General features: G+C 44.5%; 1 protein-coding gene across 4 annotated transcripts in view; it reads right to left on the bottom strand.

Annotated features, from left to right (window-relative positions):
• Window positions 1–20,430, bottom strand: part of VPS8 (VPS8 subunit of CORVET complex) — a 313,830-nt gene that overhangs the window by 14,324 nt on the left and 279,076 nt on the right. For 3 of the 4 annotated variants that reach the window (XM_073551536.1, XM_073551539.1, XM_073551538.1), the window contains one exon: window positions 5,587–5,634. The exons of the other annotated variant lie outside the window; for it this stretch is intronic. In XM_073551536.1, coding sequence (XP_073407637.1) covers window positions 5,587–5,634 — 48 coding nt within the window. The remainder of the gene's footprint in view (window positions 1–5,586; window positions 5,635–20,430) is intronic. 4 annotated transcript variants of the gene reach the window in all.

The following is a 20,430-nucleotide window of genomic DNA, read 5'->3' as shown; positions in this document are numbered from 1 at the left end:
ATTTTAATAGCCAGCAAAGGCTAAATATATAGCTGCAGGCTGATATTCACAGACTGGGAAGACCCATGGGTATTAACCCCTTCCTAGGGTATAAACATCAGTCCCAGTCGCTGGCTTTCCCTCTCTGGTGCAGAGAATTGCGTGGGAACCCATGCCTTTTTTTTTCAATTTTTTTTTAAATTAAACAGATATTGCGTTTAAGGCTGGGGTCACACTTGCAACAAACTTCGCACGAGTCTCGCACCTCAATTGTATTTCTCTGCAGCTGAACGCTCCGGTCCAAGTGCTGGCGGCAGTGCCGGGTACTGAGGTGCGAGATTCGCTCGAGTTTCTCGCAAGTGTGACTCCGGCCTAACGCAAATTGTGCGTGTGTCTTTATTTAACTCTTTATGTACCATTTTATTATGTTTATTACTAAACATCGGGCTTGGTTATTATCTATAGATAGATGGATAGATAGATCTATAGATAGATGGATTAGATAGATGGATAGATAGATCTATAGATAGATGGATAGATCTATCGATCCATCCATCTATCGATCCATCCATCCATCGATCTAATTTATCTGTGTGTGTAAACATTATTATTCAATGGAGTATGTAAAAGAAGAGGTTGGACAAAGAAATCCATAAGAATTCTTTTTTTTGTTAAATAATATATCTATTTAGCTTACAAAAATGCATACAAATCCGCATAAAAAAGCACGGATTTTTTACCTGCGTTTTCTGCCTAGAGGTGCAGAATCTGCACAGAACATTTCACAGGCAAATCCGCAACGTGTGCACATAGCCTAATTGCAATAAACACTTTCAGCCATGACTGTAGGCAGTAATCTCAGTTTTTGGCTGTATTAAGGTTTTTTTTTGTATTGCATATGTAAAAAATGGATAAGGATCATATGATTATTTAAAAGATTGTTGTTAAACTTGTTTATGATTTTGAATAAAGGCTTCTTGATTAAAAAAAATAAAATAAATGATGGACCAGAGAATGAGATCTGTGAAACTTAGGGCAAGGCCATGTCCTCAAAATCAAATCAGATCAGAATAGAACAATGTGTCTTTGTTTTATACACTTTTTATGTTTAGTTGGTTCCAATTACATGGTCATGCTTTTGGACATCTGACTTTGTGTAGGGTTACAATTTCTGTCCTCATGTTTATACTTTGGCAATTTACCCCACAACATTTGATCCATTAAAAGGAATCTGTCCCCAGGTTTTTTTTCTACCTCATCTGACAGCAGCATAGTGCAGGGACAGAGATACCAATTCCACCGGAGTGTGACTTACAGGGCTGCTTGCTGTCATTTTGATATAATCACTGTTTTATCGGTTGCTGATCTACCAGATCTCTGAACACTGCACTCTGTATAACCCCGCCCACATCAGATTGGCAGCTTTCTGCCTATGCACGGTGTACACAGAAAGCTGCCAATCAGTGATGTGGGCAGGGTTAAAAAGAGCTCATGAATATGAAGGACTACATGGCAGCAGGTTTACTAGTCCTCTAGTGATAATCTCCTGCTGCGAAAACAGTGATTTATCAAAACTAAGGAACGCATCCCAGTAAGTGATGCATTGCTGGAATCCGAGTCCCTTTCTCCATTATGCTGCACTCTGATTTGGTGACAGATTTCCTTTATTTAACAATCCCATGCAAAGATTACTTGAATAGTGACTGCTTGTAAGAGGCCAAATGTAATGAGACTGTACGTTCTGCATTAAAGCCAACAAGATGCATCATGTCTAACGTTAATGAAGGAGTACTGATGAACTTAGCATCAACCCTGCAAACGCTAATGGTCATTGTATAATAAATCTCCATGGCACAGTAACCCAGTATCTGACATACTGCAGCCTCTGTGGAAATACAGAGTGCTGTATATTACCTGATTCTAGCTATCTGCATGGCATGAGACTGACTTTAGGCTTGGCGGACTACGTGCTAGTAAAGTCTGCCATCACCCCATATTGAAGAGTCCTGAAAAATTGGGTAATAGAAAATTACATCTTGTATTGAGCCCCTAGGGATGTCACTGACAATCTCGGTGGTGTTGATACTTAACACTATAAATCTTGTGCTAGAGAGTGAAACCAATGTAAGTACATGGTGTTATATGGCTGGGCGCTGTAACGCTGCATATTTTGCATAGATATTTGTGCAAGTGCAACTGCAGCCTATGAATATATTAAAGGCAACTTCTAGACAGAGGCTGAGTGATATTTGCGTGTACGCAGGCACCCCTCATTTCTATAATGCCTTTAAATATTTTCTTTTTAATAAAATATTTATGAACTGCATATTTTGCACTGGGATATGAATAAAAAATGAGATCTGTATCAGTCTGGGAGTCCAGAACATCTGCCAGTTCCCTTCTCTTTTCCCTTCAAGGCTTTTTGCAGCGAGGGCGATTTCTGACAAGATAAAGCAGTAAACAAGGGCGAAGAAAGGCCACTTCAGCAGCTCCGTAATTGTCCTGTCTCAGGTGAGATTCTGTGCAAGGCAGCAAGGTGCAATCATGTATGGTGCAGGGGATGGAGATCGGGCCCGGAGAGGACCTCTTAGAAATGCAAGACTGTAACCAAATGTATCACATCACAAGTAGATATTAATATACAATACACATTTATCTGACACTTAGTATTTGATATTTTTGCTTTTTGCTCTTTAACTGGTAACATACAAATATCCAGGCTTAGCAAAGGTTTAGGACTTTATATGTAATATTGTAGTGTTTTCGGCTATATTTGGCATCTAAAGCTGCATAAACTAATCATAAATAAATCGCACAATGGGCCCGTGCAGACAGTAACAGGACTGCTCCATTTAACTTCCTGTTATACAGTGCCAATATATGGCTCCCACAGAGATCAATAGGGCCCTACTATACCTGCAATTTCATATGGATGCTTTCTTGTCGGTTTACATTACATCTAACATTTAATTGGAGAATTGTGCCTTACTCCATTGGATGCCACATTACAGAGGGTTTTCACTGCCTTTACGTATTGCTATGTGCTTAATAACAAAAAGGAGGCATTTTCTCCATGCGTACTGCATGGCAGACTGTGGCAAAATGACTTAAAAACACTCAGTTCTTTAATCCTATAGCCAGGCTGACTACAACTGTTTCCACTTTTAGGCTATGTGCCCACGCAGCGTTTTTTAAACGCTCAGGAAACAGGTTCTCCTTCCCAGAAAACGCGCGTTTTTGCCGCGATTTTTGCGCGCTCTTGATGCGTTTTTTTCCGCACGTCTTTTGGACAATTGGAAATAGCCAAAAACGCGGACCTAAGCGGAAACTAATCAACATGCTGCGTTTTTTACCCCTAAGCGCTTCCTTAGCGGTAAAAAACGCACCCATTGGCACAAAAAGGCCAAAATGCATTTAAATGAATGGGATGCTTCTTTTAAGCGTTTTTGATGCAGTTTGACCCCGAAAAACGCATCAAAAACGCTTAAAAACCGCTACGTGGGCACACAGCCTTAAAATTAGAACCTGACTTTTGTCCTAGAAGCCAAGAAGTTTGTATAGGGCTTCTTAAAGAAAATCAGTCGTTAGATTTTTGCTACCCCATCTGAGAGCAACACGACGTAGAGGCAGAGACTCTGATTCCAGCGATGTACCAACTTACTGGGCTCCATGCTGCAGTTTTGATTAAATCACCATTTTACCTGCTGTACAGCTGCCAGTTCACTAAATGCAGAGCACTGTATAACCCCACCGACACCACTGATTGGCAGCTTTCTGAGTGAGCTGTGCATAGGCACAAATCTGCCAATCACTGGTGGCAGCGGTGTTATATAGAGCTCATGAATATGGAGGATTATATGACAGCAACTTTACTAATCTTCTAGCGATAATCTCTCGCTGATTAAACAGTGATTTTACCAAAACTACAGCAAGCATCTCAGTAAGTGATGCATCACTGGAGTCAGGGTCTTTTGTCTCTACATTATGCTGCTCTCAGATTTGGTAGTAAAAACCAGAAGTCACAAGCAAGCCACCGAGAAGTTCAACATCCCAAGTACACGTCAGAATATATTGCTCAATACTTATATTCGTCCAGGTAGTAAACATGGCTTGAGAAAACCTTGGTCAGATAAATTCCAAAATCAGGGTATAAATTATTGAAAAAAAAACAAAACAAAGCAAGATGCCGCTCCCAAATCTATAAAACATGGTACAACAACCAATTAACAGGTAAGGAAACAACTCATAACCTGACTTGGGCTACAGAACATTTGAATGTGGTACAACTAAATAAACGGTTGAGAAAAGAGGGGGAAAAAAAACACCAAAGGTTATATTATCCACAAAGAGGTAAAAGAATATGTGAATATTAACCAGCCATTCATAAATATGAATGAAGTACAATAGTGGTGGTTTACAGTATAAGGAGGAATGGGTTATGAGCTATGAGCTCAGGTGGAAGATTCTAGGAGTGCACTGTCAACATTGGAGGAAAACGGATTCCAAAGGTGATGAATCCAGATGTACTGCTTCAGTGAAGATGAATGCAGATACATAAACTGGTTTTCGGCTCCGACTCGTAGCCTTCATCAGGTAGAACCCAACCGGGTTGTATAACTGCATTTGCCTTCAATAAAACAATACATCTGGATTCATCACCTTCTTGGAATCAATTTTCCTCCGAAAAGGACAGTGCGATCCTACCTAAATACTTTGCAATAGGAACCAGGATGGGAACAGTCGCAGCAGTCATCCATTTTATAATGCTGTAGATAAGCCCCCGATCTGACCTGAATGATAAGAAAAATAACTTATACTCACCAGCAGTGAAATCTGGTCCGATGGGTTTTGCAGGTGCAGGTCCAGCGCCTTCCATCTTCTTATGATCGCTGCCCTCCTGCTTGCTTCATGGCTCCCCAGCATCGCACTCTTGCGCATGCATACTTATCTGCCCTGTTGAGGGCAGCGCAAAGCACTGCAGTGCACAGGCTCTGAGCCTCTCTGACCTTTCCCATTATCCTTTGTGCAGCATTATATGGGGCATATTTATCTATGGAGCATGTTATAGGGCCACGATTATCCTATGTGCAGCATTATATGGGGTATATTTTGTATGGAGCATCTTATAGGGCCACCATTATTTTATGTGCAGCCTTATATGGGGCATATTTTGTATGGAGCATCTTATGGGGCCAACATTATCCTAGGTGCAGCATTATATGGGGCATATGTTTTGTATGGAGCATCTTATGGGGCCATTATTTACCTTTGTGCAGCATTATATGGGGCATATCTCGTAGGAAGCATCTTATGGGGCCATCATGAACTGTATGGAGCATTATATGGGGCTCCTGATTCAATATGGATATTCAAAAATATTTAACCTACTGAGGTCTGAATTAATTTTTCTTTTATTGGTATCTATTTTTATTTTTGAAATTTACCAGTAGCTGCTGCATTTCCCACCCTCGGCTTATACTCGAGTCAATAAGTTTTCCCAGTTTTTTTGTGACAAAATTAGGGGCCTCAGCTTATACTTTGGTCAGCTTATACTCGAGTATATATGGTAAGTTTGTTGTTAAATACAGTAGGTGCAAGTGAACATACCTTTCTTGCAGGTTCCTCACTGGATGGATTAGCAGAAGCAGTTGTCATCTGTTTTAATAAAGAGGAATTTAAAACGGATTTTATCGAGAATGTGCAAAAAGCTTACAGATAAACAGCAGCTAAACACTATGGCGATTGGGATATTTGACAGAATATTATGCTCTCCAGTCAATGTATTATCAAATATACACGTTTGTAGCATTGTCTGAGCTGCTACTGGTGCACAATGTTTTTAAATGGTGTTACCAAAACTTCTTAAAGGAAATCTGTCACCAGGTATTTGTCTCCTAATCTGCGGACAGCATAATTTAAAGATGGAAATCCTGATTCCAGCCATATGTCACTTACTGGACTGCTTGCTGTAGTTTTGATACAATCGCTGCTGATGATCATCACCATTATCATGAGATTATGACTAGTAATGCTGCTGATCATCACCATCACCATTATCATGAGATTATCACTACAGGAGTAATAAACCAGCAGACAGGTAGTCCTCCATATTCATAAGCTCTGTACAACTCTTTCTGGATACACTGTACATGGACAGAAAGCTGCCAGTGATGTGGGCAGGGTTATACAGAGCTCATCATTCAGACAACCGCTAGACCTGCAGCAGAGAAAGCAGTGAAATCAAAATTACAGCATGCAACCCAGTAAGTGACATCCCTGGAATTGGGGTTTCTGCCACTACACCATGTATTTTTATAGTGCTTTGAAGAAAGCACTATCTTGTAATCCGAACGCTGCTAACTTATTCTTTTTATTATTATTCTGTTGATTTCAGCAATTAATGAGGAAGCGGTTACACCATGAAACGTACGTCGGGCCTCTCCTGGTCAGTGTGCTTCTGGTTATAATGATGGGTATGTTGTTACTTTAACCCTTTCCTTCTATATATGGGCTAAGTGCAATATGTTTGGGTTTCTTCTACCCCACTTTGTTATATTCTATTTCATGATAAGGGTACTGCTATTGAAAGGGGATTGAAGGGACCAGCTCATTACTGACAACTGGCCCGTATCTCTGTGAGGGAATATACCATTTTTACCCACATTTATCATGAATCACCTTGCCCAGGGTTTTTGTTGTATCCGGTGACTATGATAACCCCTACTCAATTTTTTATGCCGTTGTGTCTTGTTCTTCTGTCTTACATAATAAAATTTGTTACTTTTTAGTAGCTTTGGACTCTCTCCTTATTTTCTCAGTCTTGTGTGAGTCGTCTCTACGCTCTCATTACTTTTTGGGGCTATTTTTGTGCACTTGCACAAGCATGAATAAAAATGCATTTTAACGGTTTTTTTCTTCTGTGAGTTTATATATCATGTAGTACTACTTACACTAATTTACATTTTGGCAAATTCTCAGCTTTGTATTGTGTCATTCTTTACCCACACCTTGAGTAAGGGAGTCACAGATATGATAAGTCATGGGGTGAGCCTCAGGAGATTTGGCAAGGATGGCATACCACTAGACTACAAAGAGCAGGCTTTAGGCGAGTGTAGGAGATTTGATATGCAAGGGGTGCAAAAATCGGAAAGGCATAGTAGGGCACAAGGCAGACCTAGTCAGAACATAAGTTGGATAGTGGGTGAGTGATAAGAGGAGGGTGTACGAGAGGCACTGTCACCAGAGAGGACAAGAGAGGCACTGTGACCAGAAAGGAGAGTGTAGGAGAGGCACTGTCACCAGAGAGTAGAGGAGAGTGTAAGAGAGGCACTGTCATCAGAGAGAAGGGTGTAGGAGCAGTCACCAGAGAGGAGAGGAGGGTGTAAGAGAGGAATGGTCACCAGAGAGGAGAGGAACGTGTAGTAGAGGCACAGTCACCAGAGAGGAGAGTGTATGAGAGACACTGTCACCAGAGAAGAGGGTGTAAAAGAGGCACTGTCACCAGAGAGGACAGGAGAGTATAGAAGAGGCACTGTCACCAGAGAGGACAGGAGAGTATAGAAGAGGCACTGTCACCAGAGAGGACAGGAGAGTATAGAAGAGGCACTGTCACCAGAGAGGACAGGAGAGTATAGAAGAGGCACTGTCACCAGAGAGGACAGGAGAGTGTAGGCGAGGTACTGTCACCAGAGAGGAGAGGAGGGTGTAGGAGAGGCACTGTCACCAGAGAAGATGGTGTAAAAGAGGCACTGTCACCAGAGAGAGTGACAGTGCGCTCTGGGGACCAGAGCAGTTTTGCGGCACCGGCAGGGGGCGCTATATTGCTGCACCTCATCACCCTTCCTGTGACCTGCAGCCTCAGGTTCCCGCACTCCGTACAGCCAGGGCACATTACTATTGTATGTCCACGGAACAGAGATCAGCGGCAGCCGCCATTTAGTGTCACCCGGGTGACAGCTCCCGGGGTCAACGCACAATGCCGGCTGCTAGCGCCCCGCAGACAGAGGCTATCCCTTATCTTTCCAGCCACACGCTCCAGGAAAGCATGCCCGACCCACCCCAGCCCACACTGACAGGCAGACGCTCACCTCCCTGCGGACGTTTAGTAGCGCGTAATAGTCATCGTTATTGATTTCTTCCACCATAAAGGCCGCCGCCATCTTTACAACCTTTCACCTTGACCGCTGAGTGCAGCGGGAACATAGATCAGCAAGGAGGGAAGAAGCGCCCCACAGTGACATCTGCAGGACTGGGGCGGAACTACAACTGTTATAGTGTTATTGCTCCTTCAGCAGCTGGACAGCACGCACCTGAGCGGCGATGAGGGAGAACTAAGGGAATCGACCCCACAAACCTGGATAGGCAAAGCACGCGCTTCTCCCACAGAGGAGAGGAATTGCTGCTGCTGCCACGCCGCCTCCACACACGTGCCGCCTGGGGCGGACCGCCCCCCCCGCTACACCACTGGGAGGACCCCTACAACTCGGCCAGAATACCGCAAGGGTTAGCACACGATAATCAGGCGTCTCCACCATCTTGGAGACGCCTGATATACCATAGGCCGCTGGATGATTGGGCGGCCAGAACCACTGGGCGGGCACTGCAGGGTTAAGAAACCTGCAGAGTGTGCACCCATGGCCTAAGACGCCTGCGCGGGACAGCCACACGCTGGGAGGTTGGGAGCGAGGAGGAGGAGGTGCGCACAGCGCAACGAGCGATGGGTGGGTAAGTGGAGACGGTGGCGGGCCCCGCCGCTGCTGGACCGGCTGCGGTCGCCACCGACGTGACAGTACCCCCCCTTTACGACGCCCCTTCCTGATATTGGAACTCCTTAAACTTAAACTTCCTTAAAATAAGTGGAGCAATAACATTCTCTCTAGGTTCCCAGGACCCCTCCTCAGGACCAAAACCCTTCCAATCGATAAGGAAGAAGGTTCGCCCCCGAACTCTTTTCATGGCTAGAATATCTCTTACTTCAAAGATGTTATCGGCCCCTACTGGCTGAGGGGAAGGAGGTGGTACAGGGCGATACCGATTAAGAACTACAGGTTTAAGGAGCGAGACATGGAAGGCATTAGGGACTCATGGATTCCTTACTGTATGAGCAGTGAGCCCATGGATTCCTTACTGTAAAAGCAGTGAGCCCATGGATTCCTTACTGTAAAAGCAGTGAGCCCATGGATTCCTTACTGTAAAAGCAGTGAGCCCATGGATTCCTTACTGTAAAAGCAGTGAGCCCATGGATTCCTTACTGTAAAAGCAGTGAGCCCATGGATTCCTTACTGTAAAAGCAGTGAGCCCATGGATTCCTTACTGTAAAAGCAGTGAGCCCATGGATTCCTTACTGTAAAAGCAGTGAGCCCATGGATTCCTTACTGTAAAAGCAGTGAGCCCATGGATTCCTTACTGTAAAAGCAGTGAGCCCATGGATTCCTTACTGTAAAAGCAGTGAGCCCATGGATTCCTTACTGTAAAAGCAGTGAGCCCATGGATTCCTTACTGTAAAAGCAGTGAGCCCATGGATTCCTTACTGTAAAAGCAGTGAGCCCATGGATTCCTTACTGTAAAAGCAGTGAGCCCATGGATTCCTTACTGTAAAAGCAGTGAGCCCATGGATTCCTTACTGTAAAAGCAGTGAGCCCATGGATTCCTTACTGTAAAAGCAGTGAGCCCATGGATTCCTTACTGTAAAAGCAGTGAGCCCATGGATTCCTTACTGTAAAAGCAGTGAGCCCATGGATTCCTTACTGTAAAAGCAGTGAGCCCATGGATTCCTTACTGTAAAAGCAGTGAGCCCATGGATTCCTTACTGTAAAAGCAGTGAGCCCATGGATTCCTTACTGTAAAAGCAGTGAGCCCATGGATTCCTTACTGTACAAGCAGTGAGACCATGGAACCCTTACTGTACGAGCAGTGAGACCATGGAACCCTTACTGTACGAGCAGTGAGACCATGGATCCCTTACTGTACGAGCAGTGAGACCATGGATCCCTTACTGTACGAGCAGTGAGACCATGGATCCCTTACTGTACGAGCAGTGAGACCATGGATTCCTTACTGTAAGACCAGTGAGACCATGGATTCCTTACTGTAAGACCAGTGAGACCATGGATTCCTTACTGTACGAGCAGTGACACTATGGAACTCTCAGCCGCATGATGCTGTAGCGGTTGATTCACTGCTGAAATTCAGGAAGGGCCTGGATGCCTTTCTTGATAAAGATTCTGTGATGGGATGTTAATCCACAGAAATAGTCAGATTCCCACATGGAATCAGGAATTATTTTCCCCTAATAAAGAGCTATTAGTGTCTGCCCCATGGGGTTTTTGCCTTCCGCTGGACCAACATGTTGGGCTATAGATTAAACTTAAGTCTACCTTCAGACTTAAACTGCACGTCCATACAGACGGCTTTGGAGGGTGACTCCTATGGACAGATTCTCTGTAACTCTGTGGCTCCCATTGGAGCTCATTGACACCTAACAAGGGCATCTGAGCCCTTAGCTAGTGATGCTGCAAGGACTTTGGCATGTGAGGGGTTACACTACCGGGATCTCAGCCGTTTCCTCCCTTGATGGTATGTAACCACGGATACACCAGACCCCATATTCGGGACTCGGCAGCAGGTCCATGAAGGACATAGATTTTGTGCAGCTCGTTTAGGATCCCCCAGCCTCCATACAATGACCAGTGGAGTGACACGGATGAATTTGGGACTCTTAGAAAAGGAGACTTCAATGGAAGAGTCACATGCGACTTCCAGAAACATCTACAATGGTAGGACGCGTAGATTGTGGTGTCTCCCCCCTAGACCCCCATATAACAGGTCAGCTCCCTATGTGCCTTCATTACCTGCCTGCTGCCCTTGCTCCTGCTGTACAGTGGCACCCCACTGCTGGCCGTCAGGCACAGCAGAAACACCGATGTCTCTTCCATTTCTTTCACGAATCATCACAATCTCTGCCATGGAAACCATCACAGCTAGCAGCCGCCATCTTGTTTTTCGAAAAGAATGCCGGGAAGAGAGACAGCGAAGCCAGCAACAAGAGAAGTGGTTGCTAGGTTACAGAAAAGGGGCGGTGACAATTACGTAGCAGAGTAGGTACTAGTGGAACAATGCTGTCACTGGCCGCTAGAGGTCAGTTTGGGAGGAAGCTCCCCCTGTGGAGAGACGTTAGTGGTACGGTCCGCTGTCAGTCATGGCTGCCATCATTTGTACTAGTGCTGCAATCTTGCTGCATATGGGAAGCAGTGGAGGCGGGCAGGACTGCAGCAGAGCAGCGCACACAGCAGACAGTGGGACACAGGGCTCTGCAGGCAGGTCTGTCCTCGGGGGGGCTGAGGAATTGCTGCTGCTGCGCCGCCCCCACACACGTGTCGCCTGGGGCGGACCGCCCCCCAACTGGGCCGGACCGCCCCCCAACTGGGCCTGAACCGCTACACGCACACACTCCGTTGAGGTGTCGTTTAGAAGCCAGCGTCGAGTGGTGTGCTAAGTATTTTTTGTGTCGATCGGATTTGCAGTTTTTGCGCAATTTGCGTTTGAAAAAACATTTTCCTGTCATTGGAATGCATTGTCTCAATGCATTTCAATGGGAAAATTTTGCCATAGGGAAAACATGGGGCTGTCGTGAGGTGGCAGTTAAGCTCATTGATATGCGCAGGCACACCCAGTTACTATGCCAACGCCTAATAACTTTACATGACCCCAGCAAGACAGAGTTTGACAGATAATATCAGCTCTTAAAGTGAAACCCAAGTGTTGTGAGTTCATTTTCCCCTCCACCACTGAGGCCCGATGAACTCCCTCTTCTGGTAAAGAAAGGTAGTGAGCCTGATTATCAAGCACCTGAGACTAATGATGATGACTGGCTGAGTGGAGTTACTGACTGGATATAAGGCCGCTGACGCCCTTCTGCCCTGCGGGTGATTTCTCTGAGGGATCCTTGGAGACCAGTCTGAATTCCTGCTCTTCTAAAGCTAAGTTTTCTGCACAGCTTTTTGCATTTGTGCTTTGACTTTTTTTGCTTTGGATTTTCTGGATTTATGCCATTCCCTGCTGGGGTGAGCTGAATTCCTTTAGCTCTGTCTTCAGAAAATACCTGAGTGCTGATATAGTTTTTGAAGCCTAGCTGCTTCAGGGTCTTTTTCCATATCAGCCTGTTGGCTTAGGTCTTTGATAGGGTTTTGGCAGATTGCAGACAGCAACCTTCCTTTCCTGTCCTGTTTAGTTAGCTTGGGCCCCATTGTTTGCTCAGCCTATCTTTCTAACTTTGTGAGTGTTTTTTCATCTTGCTTCACCGTCATTATATGTTGGGGGCTGCCTTTTACTTTGGGGTCTGCTCTGGGGCAGTTTAGACTTCCTTTTCTGTCTTTAGGCTATTTATCTCTCCAGCTGTGATCGAGGGGTCTAGAGCTCTGTAGGAACCCCCCACGGCTACTGCTAGTTGTGCTGATAGGTTCAGGGGTCTGCAATCTGATAGTTGCCAACTTCTCTGGTTTTCTGGACATAGCTTCTATTTTTGTGTCTGCCTCCTACGGTGACTATCATAACACCCAAGCACAAATGCAAATCTGATCGACCCTGGCCTACAAATCGGACCCAGAGGGGCCCCGCCCACCAAATCGGACCCAGAGGGGCCCCGCCCACCAAATCGGACCCAGAGGGGCCCCGCCCACCAAATCGGACCCAGAGGGGCCCCGCCCACCAAATCGGACCCAGAGGGGCCCCGCCCACCAAATCGGACCCAGAGGGGCCCCACCCACCAAATCGGACCCTGAGGGATCCCGTCCACCAATTCAAGCCCTGAGGAGCCCAGGCCACCTAATCGGATCCTGAGGGGCCCCACCCACCAAATCAGACCCTGAGGCGCCCCACAGGCCAAGGTGGCCCCTGAGAGGCACCCACAGTTAAAACGGATCCTGAGTTGAAAGTCTTGCAGGGGCAGCAGGCAAGTTTCTCTTAAAGGGGCAGCCCGGGTACCTTTCAAAGCACTATCTGTACTTCCTTCAGGAAATACACCTAGTTTTGTATTGCAATTCTGAGTTTGTATACGTGAAATTTGGTTACGTTTGTGCTGGTGCTTTTTATCCTCTCAGATGGAGTTGTAAAAACCTGATGACAGATTCCCTTTAGACGGCAAAGTTCAGTGACTTGTCTCTTAGGTAAGGAGCGCTTGCAATCACTGTTCTGAAGCTGGTTAGGTCTTAATCTGACAAGCATCAGTGCCCCTGTACTTTCATGATGCAGCAGAGACATTGCTACCTCTGCTTGCAAAATCCAGAGTAGACAGTTTGAGCTAGTAGCTCAGTCATGCCGCTTGTCTGAACTGTCAATCAACAGCATTGTACCGCCACCCTGCAAGCAGGAAGGCAGCAAGCAGCACTTTCCTGAGGAGAGAGGACAAACATAAGCCGATACACAAGTAAAACCAAATGATTAGGTACAGTAAATCTGATTTTATCTATGTTCTCTTATGTTAACTTTATTCACTTTCTGATTTCTTGGAAAACCCAATCATATTTCATTACAGGCAGAAGACACAATATTATTCTGATATAATGCTATATAGGTGGGCTGCATGCAGTTCTGGGGCCACAGCTTGTCCATACCTACTCTATCAAGAACAAAAACATACGCAGGGAAAGCCTGCTATGATTTCTTAATATCCAGGATTAATAAGATTTAATAAGCAGCTTATTGTAATTTTAGAAAATGACGTTTCATTTGCAATCAGGCTTAATACCAGGTGACAACTGGCTGCACTTAGTGTGTTGGCATAATCCATATGCCTATAGGTAACAAATGCTATTTCTCAGCTATTCCAGCCCAGTTCAGACAGGAATGTCTAATTTTGCAGCAGTTAATGTCTCACATTTTGCCATCAGATACTTAGAGTGTGAAGAACACACTGCTTCCAGCTAAAAGATGTGATTAAAAAACCTTCTGAAATTCTTCCATGTTATCTAATTGGAAATGTATGAAAAAGAAGGTGACACAGGCAATTCGCAGCTCTTCGGTAATACTGTACAACCTAGATTTTACACAAAAATGTGCTTATCCAGGACGTCGCCCCTAACGCTGCACCGCCTAGCTGATGTGATCGGCTGGTCAAACGCTGGAGTCTGCCTTTACGAGGTGCCGCACGGTGGCACCCATAGTGCTTACCAGGATAACCCTCTATGGGCACTTCCTAAGGACCTGGTCATACGTGCATGCTCACGCCATTGCAATGCCAGCTTATATACAATAAAACAGAAAATGCAAAAAAAATATAAAACTGTAAGCAGCCAACTCCATTTCATCCACTAGGTTCATTAATTTTCCCTCACAAATTCAGCTGAACACATATTGTAGATTCATTTCTGCATGGATTTGCAGAAACTCAGTGGAGCGCAAAAAAAAAAAAAAAATGTATGCCAGAGTAAAGTATATGTTTCTTATTTTTACATCCATGTATGCCACTGTACAATGGAATTTGCCGTTCAAGTCAAGGAATAATTCCACATTGATTTTGAGTGATGTGAACAGATCCCAACATCCACATGAATGCCAAAATCCAAGGGTTCCCAATGGACTATTGCCCAGAGCATTACACTGCCTCTGTCTGCTTGCCTTTTTCACAATGCATCCTGGTGCCATTTCTTCCCCACATAAGCCACACACTCGGATGTTCACATAGTTACATAGGTTGAAAAAAGACCTAGGTCCATCAAGTTCAACCTTTCTCCACCAATTGCTCATTTTGTCACTAAATTAAGTATAATACGCAATGTTATGTGTATTGAGGAAATGGTCCAGCCCTTTTTTTAAAAGCTGTTATAGTGTCTGCCATTACTACCTCTTGTGGTCGGCATTCCACATTCTGACTGCTCTAACTGTAAAGAACCCTTTCCTATTTAGCTGCCAGAATCACCTTTCTTCCACACGTAATGAGTGTCCCCTGGTCCGCAGTATGGCCTTTGGAAAGAGTAAGTCATGTGCCAGTCCTCTGTACTGACCACACATTTATACATATAAATGAGATCTACTCTTAGTCTTTTTTCTAAGCTTTGCAAGCCCAACTTTTCCAACCTCTCGTCATACGAGAGGCCTTCCATCCCTTGTAATAATCTAGTTGCCCTACTTTGAACTAATCTCTGAATGCTCCTTTATTTAAATGTGGAACACAAAACTGAATCCCATATTCTAGATGTGGCCTCAGAAGTGATTTGTAAAGGGGTAACAATAGATTCTGATCGCAGGATTTTCTCTCTTTTTATGAACCCTAAAATCTTGTTTGTTTTTGTGGCTGCTGCTTGACATTGAGTGCTGCTGCTCAGCTTACTTGTAAGGCCTGTCTCACACTTCCGTTTTTGTGTCCGCCAAACGGATCCGTTTCCGTTTTTTTGACGGAAACTGATGCAAACGGATCCGTTTTTTTAAAAACGGATCCGTTTTTTTGACGGATCCGCGGTAACCGTAATGGAAGTCTATGGGACAAAAAAAACGGATCCTGCAAAAAATGGCGGATCCGTTTTTTTACGGAAAACAACGGATTTTGACGGATTTGAAAAAACGGAAGTGTGAAACAGGCCTAACCAGAATACCCAAGTCCTTCTCCTGTTCTGTAGTCTCGAGTATGGTCTAGAGTATGGTCCCATTTAATGTATATATAGCAATAGGATTACTCCGTCCTAGGTGCTTTACTCTACATTTATCTACATCAATTTGCCAAGAGTTTGCCCATTCAGACATCTTATGCAGATCATTTTGCAAAATTATAATGTCAAGGTCATCTTTTAGTATCCTACATACTGTAGTTTGGTGTCATCCGCAAGGACTGACTTTACTCTCAATCTCATCCATAATGAAAAAGAAAATGTAATTATTCAAAAACTGTCCACTTTACCATCTCTCCCCTTCTGATGCTCATGTACACATGGTGGGCATGGTAAGTGGTGTACATGGATCATTGTAAATGTTCTGTCCAGTCTGTGGTTCAGTCCCTTGCCAGCTTTAAGTCCACGCTCTCTGCTGCTAAACAAACTTACTTTGCATCTCTCATATCCTCCCTGTCTCACAACCCTAAACAACTCTTCAACACTTTCAATTATCTACTCCGTCCCACAGCACCTCCTCCCCCTCCTCTCATTTCTGCTGAAGACTTTGCCTCCTTTAAACAGAAGATCCTCTTAGCCACTCAGCCCTGTTCTGCAAAATCCAGCTTCTCCACCATGACAGAAGATCAGCTCTCCACCCTTCTGTCAAGATCACACCTCACCACTTGTGCCCTCGACCCACTCCCGTCTCACCTCATCCCTAACTTGGCCACAGTCCTCATCCCATCTCTAACACTCCTCTTCAACATTTCATTTACAAATGGTGTCTTTCCCTCATCCTTCAATGGAAAGGACACCATTGTAGGCATTTACTACAGGCCGCCTGTGCAAGCTGAAGATATGGATGAACTCTTTATGCATCAAATGGCCAAGTTCTCCAAAAAATATGACATAGTTGTCATGGGAGATTTCAACTATCCAGACATTTGTTGGGAATCTCTCTCAAGCAAAACTAACAGGTCAAGGAAATTCTTATCCTCTCTTGCTGACAACTTTATCTTCCAAAAGGTAAAGGAGAAAACAAGGGGAACTGCTACCTTGGATCTAATCCTTATAAACAGGGAGGAAATGGTTGAGGAGGTAAAAGTGACTGGGACCCTAGGAGGTAGCGACCATGCTATTTTAGAATTTTGGATAACTAGAGGCGGAAGACCTATGAAGACTCAGACGTCAAGGTTAGATTTCAGAAAGGCAGATTTTAAGGGATTCAGAAAGAGAATTGGAGGGATCCAATGGCTGGATATCCTTAAAGACAAAAATGTCCAGGAAGGATGGGAAATCTTGAAAAATGAAATTCTCAAAGCACAGTTGTTAACAATTCCGAAAAGAGGGAAGAATAGGAAGCATTTAAGGAAACCAGGATGGATGAACACAGAACTTAAGCACATGCTAAAAAGGAAGCAAAAAATGTTTATAAAATGGAAAGAAGGAGGCATATCTAAAGAAGAATATAATGCTGTCTGCAGAACCTGCAAGGCACAAATCAGATTATCTAAAGCTGAAAATGAATTGAGGCTTGCAAGAGATGTCAAAAGCAATAATAAAGGATTTTGGGGATATGTCAAAAGTAAAAGAAAAGTCAAAGATGCTATAGGATTTTTACAGGATGAAAATGATGAAATGGTAAGACAGGATGTTGAGAAGGCTGAACTTTTAAATTCCTATTTTGCATCTGTTTTCTCTCAGAAAGGAAATGTAACATCAACTGTTATTCACTGTCCTATTAAGGGAATAGAAGAATCCAGGATATCTATAAACAGAAAGATAGTGAGGAAACACTTAGCTAACCTAAATGTATTCAAGTCTCCAGGTCCAGATGAATTACACCCCAGAGTACTGAAGGAGATAGCAGAAGAAATTTTTGAACCCCTCTCCATAATCTTTGAAAATTCTTGGAGAACAGGAGAAGTGCCAGAAGACTGGAGAAGAGCAAATGTTGTTCCTATCTTCAAAAAGGGGAAGAAGGTGGACCCAGGCAACTATAGGCCGGTGAGTCTGACTTCTATACCAGGAAAGATCTTTGAACAAATTATTAAACAACATGTATGTCAATACCTGGATAAGAATGAAGTGATTAAACAGAGTCAGCATGGGTTTGTAACTAAAGTCATGTCAGACTAATTTAATTTCCTTCTATGATGGTATTACTGATTGGGTGGATCAAGGAAATGCTGTAGATATAGTATATCTTGACTTCAGCAAAGCATTTGACAAAGTCTCTCATACAATCCTTATTGAAAAAATGACTAAGTATGGAATGGACAAGGCAACTGTTAGGTGGATTCATAACTGGCTTAGTGATCGGACCCAAAGAGTGGTCGTAAATGGCTGCACATCCAGTTGGAAGAATGTCTCAAGTGGGGTACCACAGGGCTCTGTCCTGGGCCCTGTATTGTTCAACATCTTTATCAACGATTTAGATGAAGGAATTGAGGGTAAACTGATTAAATTTGCTGATGACACAAAGCTAGGAGGGATAGCTAATACTAGAGAAGAGAGAGAGAGGATTCAAAAAGATTTAAATAAACTGGAGAAGTGGGCAGCAACTAACAGAATGGTTTTTAACAGGGAGAAATGCAAAGTACTACATCTGGGCAATAAAAATGAAAAAAGCATATATAGAATGGGAGGAATAGGGCTAAGTGACAGCACATGTGAAAAAGACTTGGGTATACTAATAGATCACAGACTGAATATGAGTCAACAGTGTGATGCAGCAGCAAAAAAGGCAAATGCAATTCTAGGATGTATTAACAGAAGCATACAGTCTAGATCACGTGAAGTCATTATTTCCCTCTACTCCTCTTTGGTCAGACCTCATCTGGAATATTGTGTCCAATTTTGGGCACCACATTTTAAAAAAGACATCAACAAACTGGAGCAAGTTCAGAAAAGAGCGACCAGAATGGTGACCGGTCTGCAAACCCTGTCTTATGAGGAAAGGTTGCAGGATTTGGGAATGTTTAGTTTGCAAAAGAGAAGACTGAGAGGAGACTTAATAGCTGTCTACAAATATCTAAAGGGCTGTCACATTGTAGAAGGATCAACTTTATTCTCATTTGCACAAGGAAAGACTAGAAGCAATGGGATGAAGCTGAATGGGAGGAGACACAGATTAGATATTAGAAAAAAACTTTTTGACAGTTAGAGTGATCAATGAGTGGAACAGGCTGCCACGAGAAGTGGTGAGTTCTCCTTCAATGGAAGTCTTCAAACAGAGGCTGGACAGACATCTAACTGGGATGATTTAGCGAATCCTGCTTTGAGCAGGGGGTTGGACCAGATGGCCCAGGAGGTCCCTTCCAACTCTACGATTCTATGATTCTATGATTCAAACATGCCTCAATCACACCCATCCTCAAAAAGCCCTCCCTTGATCCATCCTCTGTGTCTAACTATCGCCTGATATCTCTTCTCCCTTACGCCTCAAAACTGCGCATGTATATCTTGAACTGTCCTCCCACCTCTCCTCCTGTTCCCTCTTTGACCGGTTACAATCTGGCTTCTGACCGCATCACTCAACTGAAACTGCCCTAACTAAAGTCACTAACGACTTACTAACCGCCAAGAGCAAGCGACACTACTCACCATAGACCATTCCCTCCTACTACAGACTCTCATCTCTTGGCGTCACAGACTTGGCCCTATCCTGGATCTCATCATACCCAACAGACCGAACATTTAGTGTCTCCCTCTCACACACCACCTCCTCACCTCGCCCCCTGTCTGTTGGTGTTCCTCAAGGCTCTGTCCTAGGACCCCATCTTTTCTCCATCTACACCTTTGGCTTGGGACAGCTCATAGAATCCTATGGTTTGCAGTATCACCTCTATGCCGATGACATGCAGATCTACCTATCTGGACCCAACCTCGCCTCCTTACTGACTGAAATCCCACAATGTCTGTCTGCTATCTCAGCCTTCTTCTCTGCTCGCTTTCTCAAACTGAACATGGACAAAAACAGAATTCATCATCTTTCCCCCATCTCACGCTACCCCTCCACCAGACCTATCCATCAATGTCAATGGCTGCTTTCTTTCCCCAGTCAAGCAAGCTCGGTGCTTTGGGGTGATCCTCGACTCTGCGCTCTCTTTCAAACCACATATCCAAGCCCTCGCCTCCTCCTGCCGCCTCAAACTCAAAAATATTTCCCGGATCCGCTCATTCCTCAACCACGAAACCACAAAAACACTAGTGCATGCTCTTATCTCCCGCCTCGACTACTGCAACCTCCTACTCTCTGGTCTCCCCTCTAGCACTCTGGCTCCGCTCCAGTCCATCCTACACTCTGCTGCCCGACTAATCCACCTGTCTCCCCGCTATTCCCCAGCCTCCCCCCTATGCCAGGCCCTTCACTGGCTTCCTATTGCCCAGAGGCTCCAATTCAAAACCCTAACCATGACATACAAAGCCATCCACAACCTGTCTCCTCCATACATCTGTGACATGGTCTCTAGGTATCTACCTGCACGCAACCTTCGATCATCTCAAGATCTCCTTCTCTACTCCCCCCTTATCTCTTCTTCCCACAACTGCATACAAGACTTCTCCCGTGCTTCCCCCATACTCTGGAACTCTCTGCCGCAACACATCAGACTCTCACCATCAACGGAAACCTTCAAGAAGAACCTGAAGACCCACCTGTTCCGACAAGCCTACAGCCTGCAATGATCCTCGGTCTACTGAACCACCGCACGACCTGCTCTACCCTCTCCTACTGTATCCTCACCCATCCCTGTAGACTGTGAGCCCTCGCGGGCAGGGTCCCCTCTCCTTGTGTGTCCCTTGTCTTACACATGTTTATTATAGTTGTCTATATTTCCCCTTTTCACATGTAAAGCGCCATGGAATA

Source organism: Dendrobates tinctorius, unplaced genomic scaffold (assembly GCF_039654945.1).
Source record: "Dendrobates tinctorius isolate UK_male_01 unplaced genomic scaffold, ASM3965494v1 ptg000177l, whole genome shotgun sequence".
Lineage (NCBI taxonomy): Eukaryota > Metazoa > Chordata > Amphibia > Anura > Dendrobatidae > Dendrobates > Dendrobates tinctorius.
This window is presented reverse-complemented; position numbering and strand designations above follow the sequence as displayed.